Source organism: Fundulus heteroclitus, chromosome 6, assembly GCF_011125445.2.
Source record: "Fundulus heteroclitus isolate FHET01 chromosome 6, MU-UCD_Fhet_4.1, whole genome shotgun sequence".
NCBI lineage: Eukaryota > Metazoa > Chordata > Actinopteri > Cyprinodontiformes > Fundulidae > Fundulus > Fundulus heteroclitus.
Genome location: NC_046366.1, coordinates 10,036,881 through 10,056,469, shown reverse-complemented (window position 1 = coordinate 10,056,469; position 19,589 = coordinate 10,036,881). Strand labels below are relative to the sequence as shown.

General features: G+C 41.3%; 1 protein-coding gene across 1 annotated transcript in view; it reads right to left on the bottom strand.

Moving 5' to 3' along the window:
• Window positions 1-446: 446 nt before the first annotated feature.
• Window positions 447-19,589, bottom strand: part of LOC105921916 (cadherin-24) — a 119,558-nt gene continuing 100,415 nt past the window's right edge. Inside the window, exons 9-12 of the mRNA XM_036138016.1 lie at window positions 16,007-16,327; window positions 9,851-10,058; window positions 8,482-8,971; window positions 447-5,333 (exon numbers count right to left, since the gene is read on the bottom strand). Coding sequence (XP_035993909.1) covers window positions 4,329-5,333; window positions 8,482-8,971; window positions 9,851-10,058; window positions 16,007-16,327 — 2,024 coding nt within the window. The 3' untranslated portion in view covers window positions 447-4,328. The remainder of the gene's footprint in view (window positions 5,334-8,481; window positions 8,972-9,850; window positions 10,059-16,006; window positions 16,328-19,589) is intronic.

Sequence of the window (19,589 nt, the reverse complement as noted above, 5' to 3'; positions counted from 1 at the left end):
ATCTCATGATCTTAGTAAGCTTTACTCCTCACACCATGGTGGGACCAAACGAGCTGTTTGAGGCCTCCAGAAAAAAAAGAAAGAAAAATAAATCAACCATACCATTGCATGGAAAACAGCCTAAAAGGTGTCTAAGAGTATGTCCAGGTCTGGCCGTCCAAACAAGTTAACCTTACAAGCAGACTGCAAGATGCTAAAAGAAGTCTTCAGATCCCTAAGATGTCATCCCAGGACTTACAGAAGGCTGACTGTCCAATCAGACAGAGACTGCACATGTTTAACTTCCACGGGAGTTCTGCAAGAAGGAAACCTTTGTTCTCTAAGAATAAATATGAACTAAAGTTTGCAGAGAGAACATAGACACAAACCAGGACTTCTGGAACAACTTTCTGTGGAGAGATGAGTCAAAAACTAAATTATTTGGACACCAAAACTGAAAACATTTGTAGCGTCAACCCAATGCAGATTACCAGGAAAACATCAACTTTAAAGCATGGAGGTAAAGTATGCAACAGGACCAGCTTAGCTCAACAACACATGATCCACCATGATTGGTACTTCAGAAAAAATTTAGAAAGATGTGTGAAAAACAAACAAAGCAATAACTGAGGCAGAACTGGATTCTGCAACATAACATTGACTCCAAACATATAAATAAATCCAGCAAGCACTGGCTGAGATTTAAAGTCATGGGAAATAGTCAAAGCCCAGATCTGATCTCATTGATGCTGTGGTTTAACTTAAAACACGCTGAACATGCATGAAATTCCCTAAACATGAAAGAAAGGAGTTATTTTCCTTAGACCGATGTCAGAGATAGGTAGATGAAAGTCTCTCACTCAACTTATATCTGCTAAAGGATGCAACACTAGTTATTAGAGGCCAACCTTTAACAAAGTTAGAATAAGAAGTCTTGTTTTTTTTTCTGTTTACCTGTAATTTACTATATTTTTGGATTTTTTTATCAAAAGAAGAATCACAAATTGCAATGTGAGCATCGTTGAATAAAGTTTTTTTTTTTTTTGCATGGCCGTTAGAGTTAAATATCCCTGTCTAAACATAAACCTATTAGAGTGTTTAGCCACTATTAAAGAGAATTTGAGAACTTCCTTAAGGTAAAGCATAATGCAAAATTAATTTGCCACTTAAGTTGCAGAGGCAGAAATGAATAAAAGATGAAAAAAGCCACTTTCCCTTAATTCACAGTTTATTAAATTCCCAAAGAGAGGTAAGTATCTATAAAACCTCCATCTCTCTCAGGCAGAACCAAGTACTGACATTTTCCATTTTAGTGCATAATAGAAATGAAATACAGATTTTTTTTGTGCATGTGTGTTTATGTATGTATGTATGTGTGTGTGTGTCAATAAACACAGTTTCTTTCAAATGAGTTGTTCACCGGGACAGGTTTGCCAACAGGTTTTCTGTAACTACACCACTGTTTTGCACAACAAGCGTCTGCCAGAGGCCACATGTATAACTGAATGGTTTGGCGTGTCCGTTTTCAAGAAAAGGGGCTACCACATGACGAACCCATTTACAAATGTTGAATACAGGGTGCTGCTTTTATTCCAGCTCAGTTGATTGATTTCTAATCTACAATACATACAGATAGTCCCAACGGTGCTCCATTTGGACACCTAAATTCTTTTTTTTTCCCCAAACTGTTTTCTAAAATCTTATATAGTCTCTCTCAGCAGTACTATTCAGTGGTATTTACATTTAAAATGATTTTACATACAGTCAAACAACATATCTTTTCATCGACATCTTATAAAACAAGTGTTATCTTTGACATTGTTCATGGTCTGGTATTGAACGTCACACAGTATAAAAGTGCATTCCAGCTGAAAACGCAACTCATTTGCATTATGACCTTATGACAACACAGCGGCCTGTGGTGGGAGTCTCTGTGGCGGCACACCCCCCCTACTTAACTAAGAGATCTGTGGAAAATTTCAGTTAGGCAGTACAAGTGTTCAAAGAAGGAAGTGATCACCACTGATTTCCCACTCTTGTTTTCAGAAATCATGCATATTATGTCCTCAAGGTGCGTACAGTGAGACTACAGCAGGGTGGCACACAGGTACATATAAAAAAAAAACAGACTTCACAGATAAAAACAGTTCTGTAACAGATGTTTAATGCTGTAAAAAGGTGAGTTGAATGCTTTTACAGTGCTTTGCAAAAGTATGTCTAAACCCTTGAAGTTTTTCACATTTGTCACGTTGCAACCACAGACTTCAATGTTGTTGTTTTTTTTTATGTGATAAACCGACACAAAGCAGTGCATAGTTGTAAAGCTGAAGGAATAGGATTCATGGTTTCCAATGTTTTTCCAAAAGAAAATCGGAAGCGTTTTGGGCACATCTGCTTTCAGCCCCGTTTAACTCAGACATCGGAAATGCTTGTTGCATGAATAGCATCCATTCGGAAGTATAGATGAAAGAATGCTGTCCTAATGTCTTGATGTAAAATAGTACTTTAGTTTGGGGTCACGTTGGAAGCTTGACGTCAGACACCAACTTCAGTGTTGTCAGCAAACCAGAGCAACAACACAGGGAGGCACTTGACCTCAATTTCCTTTACTGGACAATAACCAGTAAAAGCAAACACAAGGAAGAAAGTGTCCTGATCACTAACGCAAACACGCGGTTCCCACTGTCAAGCATGGTAGTGGCAGTGTCATGCTGTGGGAATGCTCCTCTCAGCAGGGACTTGTAAGCTGGTTGGAGTTGATGGGAAGACGGATGGAGCTAAATACAAGCTTCAGAAGATTTAGCCAGAGCTACGGTGGAATGATCAAAGCATTCTTGATGCATTACAACGGCCTAGTCAAAGTCCTAACCTAAATCGAATAGGGAATTCAGAGACTGTCCACAGACTCTCTCCAACACACGGCTGAGCTTGAGACCTTCTAAGAAGGACGGGCAAAGATTTCAGTCTTCAATTACAGCAGAAGGTGGTTCTTGAAAGTTCAGACTCCGCGGGGCTGAACATAAATGCACACTACGCTTTTTAGATTTTCCTTTAGTAAAAACATTTTAAAACCATGTTTCATTTTTTCCTTCCATTTCACAAGTGGGAAAACTACTTTGTGTTGGTGTAGCTCATTAAAATCCTATAAAGAATCCGTTTTGAACCTGCAGCGTGGGGGAAATGTAAAAGGTTCAAGTGGAATGGATTTCCTTCAAGGTCCTGTAGATGGGTTTGCTTTAGTACAATCAATGTTTTACTTTATTCAGTCATGTTTGTTGGGACGTGTCGGCATGTGAAATCTCGCCAGCACGCGTGAAATCTCTGTAAACATATCAACACTCGTCTACAAAACGTTGGTGGGGCCAGGAGACGGATGGGGGTGTCGGGAGGGTGGGGAATAACGTCCCTAAATCATTTCAATTTTTCACAATGTCTGTTTTCCCGGCGGGCTGAAAGAAGGGCTGGATTTTTTTTAGGGATTTAAATGATTCATCATTTTCATTTGGAATGGAGTATCAAGCTGAATTATTCACTTTTCTGCCCCAGCAGATGGAATAAAAAGTAATAGTTTTCTGTACAATCGCTTCACTTATAAGATCATTTCTGACGCTATACATTCCCGCCTTCTCGTTCCCGCCGCGTCCCAGAATCCTTCCTGCCACTTGTTGTGTTTTTCCACTCTCTAACTCCGTCCGCACATCATTCCAAAGACCCAAACTGGCGCCTGCGTAGCACTACTTCTTGTTCTCATCTTTGAATTGTCCCTGGGTATTTTGATTTCTACTCCGCATCTCTTTTTTCTATCTTCGTTTACTTTTTCACACTTACGCTCGTGCACACTGGTGTGTCTCAGAAAGTTTCTCTCTCCAACTCACACACACACACACACACACACACGCCCACACACACACGCCCACACAAACACACAATGAGTAGGATCTCTCTTTCGCCTCGCTTTCCTGCTAATTCTTATTCCATACGTGTGGGCTGAATTAAATCGAGTCTGGGATGTTTGGGTTGTTTTTCTTTGTCCAGAGCGTTTAACAAATTGTTGCTGCCCCAAGCCGATGCAGCATCCGCATTGTCTCGGTATCTGTGCTCAACCATATCAGCGTTTCAACACTTATTGCTTTAAATTACATCAATCACTCCCTCTCCTGCCCTCACATTCTCCATCCTCCCTTGGCTAATTTTTCTCTGTCTCTTTTTATTACTTTGCCTCTTCATCTTTCTCTCTTTTAACTTCTCTCCCCATTATTTTACCTCTAGTTGCCTTTTCATCACCTTCCCGGTCCGTTCCTTTCTCCACTGCCTTCTTTGCCCCCACTGATTTCCCTTTTTTGCTCTCCTCAGTCTTTCCCTTCATCTCCACCCTCCTCCACCTCCCTTTTCTCTTTCTTTTCAGACTCTTCCCTCGGCTCCCTCTCCTTTTTGGCAACTTGTTCAACTTTTTCCGGATCATCTTGAGCTTTTTCTCTGTTTTTAAAGAGCTGAGCTAGTTTCTGGAACTGAGGGCCCCAGTTTTCAAGCCCCACGCCCCAATCCTCCTTCTCGCCGTCGCTCTCCAGTGAGCTGAGGGACCCAGCTCTGGATCCTGTCCCCTCGAGGCCGTACACTTGCACGGAGTCGTATGGCGGCTGAGAAGGGTCGAAACTGACCTGGGCGAGACGAAGCCGTAGGAACTCACCCACCCTCAGTGCCAAGGAGGGACCGCCGGGCCCCTGCGGCCCCCTTGTCGCTTCCACTCCAGGAACCCAGCCGGGCCCGTAATTCATCACTCCAGCAAACGTTCCCCTCGGCTGCCCTGGGAAGGGCAAAAGCTGGGGGCTCATGTCCCTCCTGCCCAAAATGTACCCCCCCAAACCCATCTGCTCACGCCAGTCCCCGATAAATCCAGCTGCGTCTGGAAGGACCGGTGGCGTACCAGTCAGTGGGATTCCTCCTATTTCCCTGTCTGGTCTTGCCACGACAAAGTTGCTCCCCATCTCCAGTCCCCCTCTGCCCAGGCTGCTGGTGTAGTCCCTCTGTCCAGATACCTCCCCCTGGAGGACAGTGGCATAGTTGCGTCCACTAACTGATTGTCCATCTCTGGAAGCCATCCCATTTCCGTTCCTGATTCCTCTTCCCCCTTCCCCTCCTCCTTCGCTTCCTCCTCCTTCCCCGCTGGGGTCATGTTCAGGCAGGCCGGAGCCGGTGCGTTTCGGAGACAAGCCAGACCGGGAGGCCCTACGTCCGGCCATCGGGAGGGTAGCCGAGTCGCAAACCCATCCTCCCGCGGAGTGACCCTGGCCCATCAGGGAGCCGGACCGAGTCATGACGAGGCTGTGCTCTCTGGGCAAAGTCTCCGACTGCACCTAGGGGGAAGGTAGGTGAGCATGAGTGGTTTCAGTTCTGGTCAGGGGTCTGGTGTGAGGATGTTTTTACACTCAAAAAAATTCAATCAGATGAGACAATTAACCAAATTCAGAGGAAAACTTTAAGAAGACATACGGATAAAGACGGGACAGCATGATGACCTAAAGGCCCTATGATGGAAGTATTGTTTCTACACAGTCATCATTAAAAATCCAAACTTTGAGCCGATTTTTAGCGTTTGTGACCATAGCTCATAAACAATGTCTGTCAGATATTTCTGCAAAGTTCAGAATCTAAATATTGAACTAAATAAATATTGAACCTAAACAAACCACAGGGGCTAAAGAACTAAAGGAAAAAAGAAAGAAAGACAGACAGGGATTGACTGATGGGTAATGGAAACAGCTTTCAGACAATAGTAATAATTGTTCTTGCTTCTAAACGAACAAAAGACTGAATGTATTTGATTTGGTGGCCACATCCCGACAGATGTCAGTGCTTTAACGTTTAATCTAAAGAGCACGTCAAACATTTTTGGTGTAATATTTGACAAGGATTTACATTCAAAAATAAAATTGACTCTCTGGTCAAGGACCAGAGTCAGCTATTCTCCTTGTCGGTGTCTCCTGGTCGAGCCTCGATTGTTTTCAGATTGTCCAGAATGCAGACTTTACACTGGCTTCCTATTCATTTTAGAATTGATTTAAACTTTTTAACGATTCATATTTATATGTCTTAACTGCCTCGCAGCTTCTTTTTGGCTCCATGTGCAACTCTTATTTCGCTGAACTTTGAAGTGTTTGTGTGCGAGGCAGGTCCTTGAGGTCATCATGAGGTCAGCTTTTATTGGCTGATCCAGGGGCTAAGCTTAAATCCTGGGGTGACCAGGCCTTTAAACGCTTCTGATGTTCCATAGCACAACGTTTTTTAACTTTTAAACTTTTAAATTATTTTGTTTCTTCTTGAATGACTTCATGATCTGTTATGTGCTTTGGTCCCCTTTTCTGGATGTTTTAAAGCAATTCATAAATCGATAAATGCAATGAAACGATCCAAAATAGGGAATAAACCAACACAGAAATGTGGTACCACATTTTCTTTTTTTCCCCCCAAACTCAGAGCTGGAAAAATCATAAATCAAATTCCATCCTCTTGTAGACTTTTGCACACTGCTTATGAAACCTATGAAAAAGCTCGACAAAATGATGATAAAACAGGTTGAGATGATAGGGAGACAGAATGGAGAGAGTAGAAGAGGAGCTGGATGAAGTCATAGATATTAATTGAACACCAGAATGAGCTAACATTGCAGTGTGAAAAAGGAGATGGAGTGGGAAGTGACAGAGAGATAGAATATTTGAAAATTAAATAAAGCAAGGACCAGAGAACAGCACTATGACTTAATAAATAAAAGAAGACACAAAGATGAACAACGGGGTATAAATGTGCTGATATATCCAAACCATAAATGTCTCCCTCCATTGTCCTGCTCGGTTCTGCTGATTTGCAGACACTAAAAAGCATTAATGTAGGAGGACTGCAATTATCTAGCATATTAAGTCGAATGGAAACTTAACAATTCCTTTATATTTGCTTAATTACTTTCTAACATATCATTTGCTCATACAATAGAATAATGAAGTCACTCATTCAACCTTAATTACAATTCCATTGCAACCATCTATCATTAGTCAGGGAAATTATTTAAATTAATTTTATGATTCAATGCAACATCTACCTCCTTTTTGCTTCTCATAATATCTAGCCCTCCATCTGCTCACACGTTTCAATGTTTTGCAGTGCAGAATGTCAGTCTCACACCAAACGATCAAGCATGCATGATTAGCACAATGAACATCGGAGAACAATTAGATGAAGCATTACAGTACATCCTGCAAACCAGCATCAAAATACGTTCTTCAAACTGCCGTCTTATTCCATTTAATCAAAAACCTAGAGAAAAGGATCTAAACATTGACATGAAACCTAAGATGTATTGCGTTAACTTCAAAACCACTGGACGCTCAGCTCAGAGGTCTCTGTGTTTAGGATCGAGATATATCAGCTGAGATGCAATGCCTTGCAGAAGTATCCATCCTGCCTCTGAAGTGTTTTTGTCATATGTAAGCGCAAACGTCAATATGTTTGATTGTGATTTTAGCAGATATATCATCACAAAGTAGTACATAGTGAAGTGGAAGAGATTAGCTTTTGAACACTTTGCATTAATATAAATCTGAAAAGTGTGGCGAGCCTTTGAATTCGGCCTCTAAATCAATACCCAATTCCTTGTTGGATTTAGCTGTGGACTTTGATTGAGCCATTGTAACACATGGCTATGCTTTGATCTAAACCATTTCATTGGAGCTCTGGCTATTTTGTTTGGGGTTGTTTAGCTTGAAAATGAACCTACCTTCCGAGTCTGGAGTCTTTTGCAGCCTCTAACTAGTTGTCCCTCATGATTTCCCCATTTTTTTTTATTTAGCTCCATCTATATTCAGATTAGCTCTGATAATCATCTTTATCCCCTGCAGCATGATGCTACCACAACTATGTATCGCAGTTGTGGAAGGTTACAGCGTTATTTTTTCTCCATGCATTCCAATTTGTGAAAATAAAAAATCCTTTATGGTCTTATTTGACCAGATCCACATGCATGCAGTGTTCCGTGACCTGTGGCAAACTTAAAATGGGACTTTTTACGCCTTTCTTACAACAATAGCTTTGTTCTTGATATTGGTGGAACAAGGTTTGCCGTTTTCCCAGTCTCCTTCCAGGTGTTCATGCCAAATTGAACAGTGCTGTGTGAGACATTCCAAACCTATAATTTTATTTCAGAGCCTGATATTTTCCCTGGTCTTCGTGATGCTGTTTTGGTCATAGATGGGTGTTAGGGTACAAGGTAAAACACATATATTTTGAAAATGATACATGTTGAAAACTATATATCACTTTTGTTTCACTTCACAACTATGCACCACTTGGTTGTGTTGGTCTATAACAAAAACAAAAAAAAACAGCAACACAATGTTTTTTGTAATGTGATTACATGTAAAAAGGTTGAGGGGTTGAAGATACTTAGGCAAGGCACTACACATTTTCCAAACTATGCTTTTAGTAAAATACTTGCACTATTGTATTCCTTACCCAGTCCAGATCTTGATTGTGATTATTTTTGTCCTCATTACTTCCATCCATACAGCTGCTACCAGGTCCTGTTCCGCTTCCTCTCTCCTGACTGTTGCTAGTCCTCGGCGTCCCTCCGTCCGATGTGCTTACTCCGCTCTGGGGCGCAGTGCCATCACGGCTGCCGGTGCGACTGCCCGTCCGGCTCCCTGTGCTGAGGTCTGTGGGAGCTATGTACACTGCCCCTGACTCCATTGGCCCGACCATGGCTCCTTGGTTCTGGATGACCAGGGAGTGGTCCGGCTGACCTCCGGGAATGCGGTACGCCAGCTCTGCCAGGCCCGGATCAAAGGTTCCGCCTGGTGTACGGCGGAGAACCGGTAGGGTGTGGCTGCTGTAGCAGAGGCGACCATAAAGAGGTCCCCCAGGTGCCGTGTAGTTGTGGTCCACACCTGGATTCTGGGGCCAGCCGTAGTTGCGACCTTTTTCTTGACCATGCTGGGTGTAACGGCTGGAATACAATAATTTAAAGTTAGATCCTTTATGTATGGCTTTTCTGGACAATGTGCTTCTTCACTTAAACTAAAAAGAGTTTTTTTTTAATCAAAGTAACAACTGCCCTGTTCCTAAACTACCCATCTTACATAAAATAATCCAGAAACAGTATGGATCCAATAAACAATAGCAACTATGACTGTAAGTGACTTAAAATACAATTGATCTTGAATCAAGTATGCACAAGTACAGTTTTGCTAGATGTCAATCAAAGTTGTTGAAAGAATTGCAAAGTGCACCTTCACAGTTACCGGGACGTTTGATTTAATAACTTCTCCGGCGCACTGCAGCAACAACAGTTCAACATAAAAAAGCATTGTTGCAGTGATGTTGCATTGTATTGCAGAATATTTAGAATGTTGTTTTGTTTTTTTCTAAATGTTGTGGTGCTCACGTCTATAAATTGAAAGAAACAATTTTCAATTAACTGCAGGAACTCTTTGTTCTTGTTTATGGCCTCTCCATATGGCCTGCACGAATTTGGGGAGCTAATTATTAGTCCAAAGGCAATAAAAATGTTTCGCAGAAGCATCAAAGTGGGTGCAAACAACCCTCTGAAGTAGTTCAACATAAACGAGCTTTAACAAAACGGACAGAACAAAGTGGTCTCCCGGGACTGCCGCGCTTGATAGCCTTCTGTTTCAGCATTTTGATCAGGGATTGATTATGACCTGGGAGCAGTGGCTCGATCGGTTGCTTAAGTGGGTCAGCTCAGTTCTGACGGCGATGGAAGCCTTTCCCTCTTACTCCCTTTGGTGTGTAACGCGAGACCAGCTCCGAGGTTTGATGAAACTGATCATGTATGAGCATGTGTAAACAGACTCGGCCCACTCACACATTCCTGCTGTCTAGGGTGCGATAGCCACGTGAGCGGGAGCTATGCGGCGCGCTCTGGAGCGCCGCGATATCAAAGGCGGCCGTGTCGGCCTCGCCGCCGCCCTCGTCGTCGTACGTTATGATGTTCTCGCGCACGTCGTCCTCCTCCAGAGGCGACAGGGAGTCCCTCTTCTGACGGCGGAGCGACAGCGACAGGGCGCTGACTGCTGCAGAGGGGAGAGAAATGGATGACATTCAAGCACGGGAAAGAACGAATTGGGGAGGAAAAAAAAGAGAAAACGATGAACAATAGAGTATGTGCAAAAGTCACAGGGGAAATAAAGGAAAGCAGGTGGAGGACGGGGTGAGTGAGAAAGAAAAAATTCATGCGGACAAAGAGGTGAAACTCAAAGACAAAGAGAATACAGAGGAGGCCTTAGGTTAGAGGGCCTGGTATATCATATCAGCAGACTGCACGCCTCTACTCTGTAATTGACTTTGAGCTCTAACTGGGCAAATGGACACCTTCCTCTCTCCTGACTCCGTGACTCTTATTCCATATGCTTCGAGCAAAGAGCTGCATTTGACCCTGAGCTGTGGCAATGAGCCAAGCCATGGAAGCTCATTAACACGTGTGCAGCGGGGATACCTGTGGCAACATTAAACCATTGTGTGTGGTTTATAATTTACAATGGAACTGTAATTACCTTGGCATCTGGGGAAATTTTACTATGCATGTAACTGTAGGGCAACAATTTCTTTGAAAAAAACCCCGGCCATGAACAGTTTCACTATGTTTCAGTATCAAAGGGAGAGAAAAAAAAAAAACCTTCATCCAAAGGAAATACATACATTTCAGCCCGAGAGTTCAAACTATCTCTAGCTTGAATTTAGCCTGATTTAAATCTAACATTGAACTGCATTACTTGTATTTAAACTCAATTTTAATAATTAAAACTTGTTGAATTTATTTAACAAGTAAGGAATTTCCTTTCAATTTGTTATTCAGTTTTAGATAAAAATCGGGAGCTGCAGAAGGCAGCATAATTGAGAGGGGTTGGGAGGTGGAGGAGAATCCTAGTAATCTAACTCATCTGCTCTAGTTGTCTGTTGCTTATTTGCAGTAGGCACCCCTGGGATTGAGCTGGCATCCCCTGTTAGCTGCTAGGGAAAGGGTTATGTGCTGTCTACAGGTCTGAACTGCATTTTATCATAGAGAAATTTTTCCTGTTTCAAAAACATCTTTTAGCAAACTAATAAATCACTCTGGAACTCACTATTCAACAACTGGCCTAGATTTGGACACAGGAATAATGTAATATTTAAACAGCACACTGTCCATGTTTAGCGATTTAAACGTCACATATCAGGGCTAGATAAGGTCCTGTTGCCGTTTGATGACTTCCAGACAAAATAGGTTCATAAATCTGCTGAGCATCAACTTAAACCTCACTGTCCATTGCAAAATTGTGCAGAACTGCACAAGCCAAAAACGATGGCACATATCTTTTTTGGGTATTTTGAGGAGGTCAATGTACTGGGTATTTGTTTTTTTGCACTTGATCAACAAATAATCACGTGCAGTTTACAGCAGCATTGCTTTAGGGAATAAAAGCCTTCACAAACTAGCTCAGCGAGCCACAGCTGTCCAGAATTAGTTTCTATTTCCAAATATATTGGTTTGTTTTTTTAGAATCCGCTGTCCTGTTACCTACGGAGCAGTGGTAAAAGTATATTTTTCCTCTTACAGATTTGAACTGTTTGCTTTTGTTGTCACAAGTGCTGTGTTGTTTTTAGAGCTCTATTACCCAGCTTCCGGCTGTCAGACTGGTTCTTTGTAATTTTTTAGCCAAATTAATAAAAACACGTCTAAACAAGATCACTTCTAGAAAATTACTTCAGTTACAGCGATACATGGGAAGAAAATAAGGTTGAAACCTTCCAGAAGTTGGTATAATTAGCACTCTGGTATAGAGTACTAACTTTCCATCTTTATTTCCCCTGCCGCACCATCAGAGCACACTGACATAAACCTACAAAAGACCTGGCATGGGACCTGCACACGTTATATGCTTGGGTCCAGTTTGATACCAGGTACACGCTTTCCTGCTGCACAAACATTTATTAAAGGGCGGCCTCTTAGAGTACATCTTAGTTGCAACTGGTTGATCAGTTAGCCAGGCATGACCATTTTCACAGAAAATAATAATATGTCTGTATATATTTATTTAGTTTGATTTTGAATGGTTAAAACAATTGTTAAAACAATAATCTCTTGTATTTTTGTGACAATCTTCCTCAAATAATAAGACAATAGATGCTTTGGGAAGGGGTTTAACAAGAAGAGGATTATTATATCATTGTGTGACCATTCATGCTTACATCTCCTTGTGGGTGTCTTATAGGGAGTTAAGCTGCTGTATTCATTTAATCTGGTGTCATGATATTGTCATAAGTTGCTTTAATTAATTTTGACGGATAAAATGCAATGATCCATGTTTAAAAATATTCCAACTATCCATAATAACATACAAGATCACTGTCACACCATACTATAAATACTGCTATTGAAAGAGAGCTCCCGTGCATCAAAGGTTGTTGATGCAAGCTGGGCATCTTTTTATCGACCAAACCGGATCCTTATGGAGCCATTGGTAAAGCCTCTGTTTGAAAATGTTGTGTTAAGCTATAAAACATTAACACGGCTTTGTTGTACAGACAAAAAAAAAAAAAAAACATGTCATACTCCATTGAAGCCACCTTGCATGATCACCTTCATGCGATGTTACATTTGTGTTTTGACTGAACTGGCCTCTCCCAGAATGATAATGGCTCCATCAAACACGGCATGAGTAGCGATCCAGCAAGCTGAATATTACCAACAACGATGCTGGCCACGTTCCAGGGCTTTTTCCGAGACTCAGCATTATGAGACGGAGCAGTGACATTTGATTATGCTGCTACAAAAACCGGAGAACCCAGATAATCACCCGGTAATGTTATGTTAGCGCTGATTGGAGCTGACCTTGCCGTAAGAAATAAGTGGGTTAAATTTGAAAGGAAAGCAAATGCAGCTATTGAGTAGTTGTGACTCAGAGGAATATTTACACTGTTGCTTTTATTGTTTCCATCTCCAGATTAGGCATCCAGAGAGCTGATGTAGTGGTACAAATGTAGCGTTCCACATTAATTAGTCAGATTTTTATTAGGAGATTAGTATTAAAATGGAAATTATGTCCCCGCTGGAGCCTAATCATAATCTAGGTTATATAAGAAAAGGCTTTTTACAGGAAAATGATAAATGATATTCTGTTTAGCATACACCATTGCTGCTTTTTTAAATCTAAGATATCAAATACACAGTGCAGTAAAATGTTCGAAACCAGATATTTACATTTACTGTATAAAGGACACCTGACCTTTTATCTTACTGTTGTTACATGCCATTGCATCAGCCCAAACTATTTCTGTTTTAGATCAGTTAGAACTGCCAACATTGTTATTTGCAATATTACAATTTAATGAATGAATGTTAATATAATTTTATTTAAAGCAACAGCTCAAAATGACTACTTCCTTTTGCGACATCATGATAAACCAAAATAAATCAGCCAAGCTTTTAGGAGAAATGTGGACCTGCACAAGTGTGGTTGATCCTTGCATTCAATTTAAAGATGAATAAAAGCCATTTGCATCTTTTCAAACAATTTTAAGCGAGTAGAAACACACAGGAATGTCCATCCATCATACAGTCCATAAGGCAATTTTTTTTCTATGTCCCAGAAACAAACGTGTTTCGATGTCAGATATGCATAAACCCCAGAAAAAAGCAAAATATCTTGTAAGGATGCTTACTGAAGCTGCTAAGAGAAAGTCATTACCCGGTCAAACATGGACTGAAAGATCACTCAGAGAGGAAGAACCCATTACTTAGTAAGCAACATCAAAAGCCAAATCACAGTTTTGACAATAATGACTTCGGTACATTTGAACGGAAAATGTGGAAGCTTGCAAGCGTGAGATCACCATCACGGTGGCATCATCATGTTGTGGGGTGTTTAGCTACAAGAGTGAATGGTGCACTTTAAAAAAATAGATGGCATTATAAGGATAGAACACTGTATGGGTATTACCAGACAGAAAGGTGAGAAAAGGGGGCAGGCACTGTTGTGAAGCTTCGGCAACGGGGACTTCACACTCCATTGCCTCAAATCTACCTGACTAATGTCCGCTCTCTGACAAACAAAATGGACAAAGTGCTGCTTTCAACTCTAAAAACATCAACTTCCTCGGTTCTGCTGCCCTCTGCTTCACTGATACCTGGCTCGGTGAAGACACCTCCGGACAATGAGCCTCTGATGCTGAGGCTTCCAACTGTTTTTAGCGGACCACGGTACAGAGCAATTGGGGAAAAAGACAGAAGTTGGAATCTGCTTTTCCATAAACAAAGGTTGGTGTACTGATGTCAACGTGTTGCATAACACATGTAGTCTTCAACTGAAGTCATCTTTATAGACTGTATGCCCTTTTATCCACTGCCACAGTTCTCCTCATTTCTGTATGCTGTTTACATCCCACCCCAAACCAGAACATCAGAGGCGGAAAGTCAACTCCCTGAGCTGATAACAGATGTGGAGAAAAAAAACACACAGACCTTCATTATCGTTATTGGGGAATTTAACAATGCAAACTTTTCCAATGAACTTTTAAAATGCAGTCTGCGTGTTAAACGCCCCACCAGGGATAATAACACACTGGTTTATTTTTGCACATCTGCCTGCCACAATGTAAGCAGGGCTGCTTTGGGACTTACTGATCACATTAACCCACAGGCAAAAACTGAAAACCTCCAAGCTAGTGGCTAACACTGTCAGGAAGTGGACCAATGAGTCAAAGCAGATGTTACAGCCCTGCTTTCACTGCAAAGATTGGAGCGTGTTGGAAACTTCATCCTTTGACCTGAATTCTTTGGCTAACACTGTGACATCAAACGTCAGTGTTTGTGAGGACAAATGTGCAGACCAAGACCTTTTGTGAATTTAACAACAATAAACCATGGTTCACTTCATATCAGGTGCTTGTTAAAAACAAGAAAGAGGTTTACAGCAGTGGAGACTGGGACCTGTTACAGCAGATCAGGAACAAGCTCATCATAGAGATCAAGGCAGTGAAAAGAAGCTACGCTGAGAAGTTGTTTAACCAATGACAAAGGAAGAGTTTGGAATGGTTTAAGAAACATCATGGCCTAAGGGTTACCAGCTTCTACTGCAGGTTTGAAAAGCAGCCATTCACACCTCCCACCAACTCCACACCACACTCTGACACACATAGACACTGTTCAGAAGAAGGCCTAACACAGACCGTAGGAAGTATAACCTTCCACAGGCGTTCCTGGTCGTCTTCTACACTGCCATTTTTCAACATGTCCTATGTTCGTCCGTCCCTGTGTTGTTGGGCTCATCCACAAAAGAGTGCAGGTCTAGACTGCAGCAAACAATTCGATCCACGGAGAAGACCACCAGGACTTACCTTCCCTCTATCCAGGACTTGTACAGGTAAAAAGTCAGAAAAGGGACAGCTAACATCTCTGCAGACCCCACACATCCTGCACAAAAACTGTCTAGACTTTGAAGCAACTTGGTGATTAAACCTGATTCTGATTAGCTAGCATTTCAGAGATTGGACACAAACTGGTCTTTTAAATGAACAATGACTTTATGCATTACGCCAAATTAGTTGCAAGTATCTTCTCGACAACAAAGTAAATGTTTTAGACAGGCCAGCACAAAATGCGGATCTCAGTCCCATAGAAACTTTGTGTGCAGAGCTGAAAAGGTGGGTGTGAGCGAGGCGGTCTAAAAACCTCACTCATCTACATTGGTTCTGTTAAGAAAAATGCTCCAGCAAAATTATTGGCTGCTTTTCAAACCTGATGTGGAATGATTAAAAAAAATCGGACCCAAGACATCCAGTGTTGAGGCAACGATACCAAATATTAAGTAAATGTAAAGACATTTACATACAATCTTCTTTAGCAAACAGAAAAATTGTAAATAGTTTAGTCCAATTTAATGTCACATTGGGGGAAAAAAAAGAGGTTTTGTGCTTTTTACACTGCGTGTAAATATGTAGTTTCAGCTGTATCTAAATATATTTTATGCAACAAAATATTTACCCAGTAGTGTAGCAACACAGGCCAGGATAGCCAGCAGTGCGGCGGTGCTGAGCCCTGGGGAGGGCAGCATGGACTGCTGAGGAAGACACACTGCTTCTCTTTCCCAGTCCCACTCTCCCTCCGTCTGCTTATCCTTCTCTTTTTCCTCGGCTCGAGCCCCGCCCCTCAGGCAGGGACAGACAGACACGGTGACCGTCCCCGTGCTTGTGAGGCCCGACGTTCCGTCCCTGAGGACGAGCGGAACGTACAGCGTCAAGGTGGAGGACTGAGAGCGGGACAGTGGCTGGAGCTGCGACAGAAGCACCAGGCTGGCTGTGGGGCCTGAAGGAGATAAAAGACAGAGAAGAAGACATCTAACATTAGTCAGCTGTTAATGCCTAATATCCTTTTTGATTTTATTTGCTAGAGCAAGGCAGTGGGTTACAGTCTAAACATTACTCCCAAAAATCTCAGCTCTCCTGTGTGCAAATCTGTGATCCTACTTAGCTGCTCATTGATTTATACCACTCGCAAGAATTGAGCTGGTGGAAAAGTCTAACTTCGCTTACTTGAAACCTACTTTTTTAACATTTTGTATCATATACTGTATTATATCACTTATACATTTAAAATGACAAACTACTGCTTTTACAGGAAGGACTATGATATTTAGAGCTGAAGTAGGGAACTTTGATAAAACCGTGACTTAGCCTGAAATTTTGAGCAAGCACCCCATAGCGGAGCCTGCCGTGCTTCTCAGATGTTTACCTGTCCCTGTTTTCTGAGCAGACGCCACTCAAGAAATTGCCAGTTTTCCTGTAAAGAAGGTTGCTTCTCCACCATTTTTCTGCAAAGCTGCTGCTTAAATAACGGTAGCGCTGTGCAGCGGAGGGGTGAGAGCAGGGTGTACACAAGACTGACTGACACTGTTAACAATCAATCAGAGCCAGACATTCCTCCAGGCTCTGATTGGTTGTTTCTGACCGGGAGCAGTGTATTTCTGCAAATGGTGGTAAGACTACTGGGAGGAACCAGAAGAGCTTTTTTTCCACATATCTGTTTCATATTTTAATGTCAGAACACAGTGACAGTTTTACCAAATATGTAAAAAAATAAATTTGTACAAAGTTACCTTCTACCTCTTTAAGCTAATGGCATGGCACTATAGTTTGTCTTCTTCTCAAGGCCTGTGTTAAGATTCATAACAGGCAAGGATGTTAAAGAGATGTGAACGTGTCAAAATACTTTATTAAGGTCATTAAATCTATCTAACCTGGTTGCCTTTCAATCCATATCCTAATTTTTTTTTTTTTTTTTGGGAAAGCGGCTAAATATCTGTGCAGAATGAAACCATCCAAAGCATTATATTCACCAATATACTGTTTTTTTTAAAGAGGTACAGGCCTTCCCATACAATGTGACTTGATCTGCTGATACTATGGCAGACAACTTGTCCCGAACACTGGATTTGTGAGTAACCACAGGGCCTATATTTCCTGACCCCTGATTCCTAAGAAAGAAACAATCATCATCCATGAGGATGGATTGTCACGCACAAAACTGTGACTTGTAAAATTAGATGTCGACCATTCCATTACAGCTCAAGAAGTATCTTTTCCTGCTGGAGGGTGAACCTCCGCCCCTGCCTCGAGTCTTTCACAGCTCCAGGCGTCTTTTTCTCATCAGCTCTGAACAGCTTACCATTCTCTGCTACATTGCTACAACGTGATGCTTGCACCAACATTTTTCACTGTGGGGATGGTGTAATCAGTTTAATGGACACCGCTAGTGTTCGACTATACACTGTGTTTTGCATGTAAGCCAAAAATCTACATTTTTATCTAATTTTTATCACTTGTGACAAACTTGAGAAGGAGCTCTTATACCTTGTTTTAGTTAGTGCACAATAGAATGATTATCTAAGCAGCACATTCTCCCACCTAAACTTAAGTGATCCACAGCTAGCCAAGAGTTACCGTTGGCCTCTTGGCTGCTTCTGTGATTATTTTTCTCCTTGCTCAGTCGGTCACTTTAGGTGAACGGCCGTGTCTAGCTTGTTATGGAGTTGTACTCAGTTGGATTCTAATTAACAATTAGGCAATTTCTGGATTTTCTTTAGGGGTGTCCTACAAAAGGTGGCCAAATACAAATACATATTATTCTATCAAATTCTCATGTGTGAATTGAAGTATCTTTTTTTTTCTTCCACTATAAAATGATTCATTACTTTGTGCTTTTTCATCACATAAAATTCCAGTTAAACACGTTAAAGTGTGTTGACATGTGACAAAATGTAAAACAGGTCAAGAAGTATGAATACGTTTGCAAGGCGCTGAAGTTTCACGCATAACAACACGCATAACAACAAATCCAGACATTTTAAAATCATAACTTACATCATAGCTTAAGAATCTGAAATGCAATGCTTTTGCAATAAAACTGGCTCTTCTATTTTTTCAAGAAATACATTTGACAATATGCATTGAAGATATTTGTAGATATTGTCATAACAAATAATAGATGTAAAAAAACAAAAACAAATTCTGCAAGATAAAAGGGGGCATGGGTGTTCTTCATCCGCATGAATGGCACTGCAAAGTTGCACAAACATGACAAGAGTGATTATCCCAAATCTTCTCTGTGATTGAAATCACAGATCAGGTCATTCTCTTCTGTAACAAAGCAAATAATGAGGCACATTTTTGTGACAAGCTGTCCATATGGGAACGGAACAGGGTCTTATTGTTCCTCTGTTCTGCTGTTGGATGACACATCAAAGAGGACTTTGAATCCACACTTCAGTGGATTTATCATCCTGATCCATGATCCATCACTGTGTTCTAATCAAGGGAAAACAAGCTGTTAAAAAAAAATAACTTTTTAAATCTTTGTATGGCAGAGACCCAGATGTCCCAAAATGCCACCAAGACTTAAATGCAACACAAGTTTAGACCTTACAACGTCATATATAAACCTTACTTCTCTACTGTATTATCTGGAAGCAAATGGAAATGTGTGGAAACCTCTTTTTAGATGCATTTGGTTGCGTGGCTAAAATGCACACATCCATCGAAAGTCACGGGGGGTTCAGTAGCATAACACAAAGAGACATAGGACAGACAGCCATGTATACACCACTAATGGCAATTTAGAGTGGATGATTAACCTAACATCCAAGTTTTTGGATGATGGGTGGAAGCAGGGTTACCTGGAGAGAATTTAGGCATGTGCGAAAAATGCACAAAGAGTTTCTTGTTCCTTGGATTTTCCCAATTGATTATGTATGCAAATGTAAACATAGATGTAAGCTCCTGTTCAATACTAACTTCACCCCAGACCAGGTTGGCACTCTGTTCGATGGCTTACTCTCCACCACATATTTCAAATACAAGGACAACTTCTCCAAGCATAAGAGTGGATGTGCCATGGGATCCCCAGTTTGACCCATTGTGGACAATCTCTACAGGTACATAACAGGTACTTACAGAAAATAAGCCCAAATATCAGTGTATCAGAAAATTTGAATTTTACATTACATCACTAAAAATACTTTAAACAGAAATGTGAGGATTCTGGAGTATGTACATCTGTATGCACCCAATAG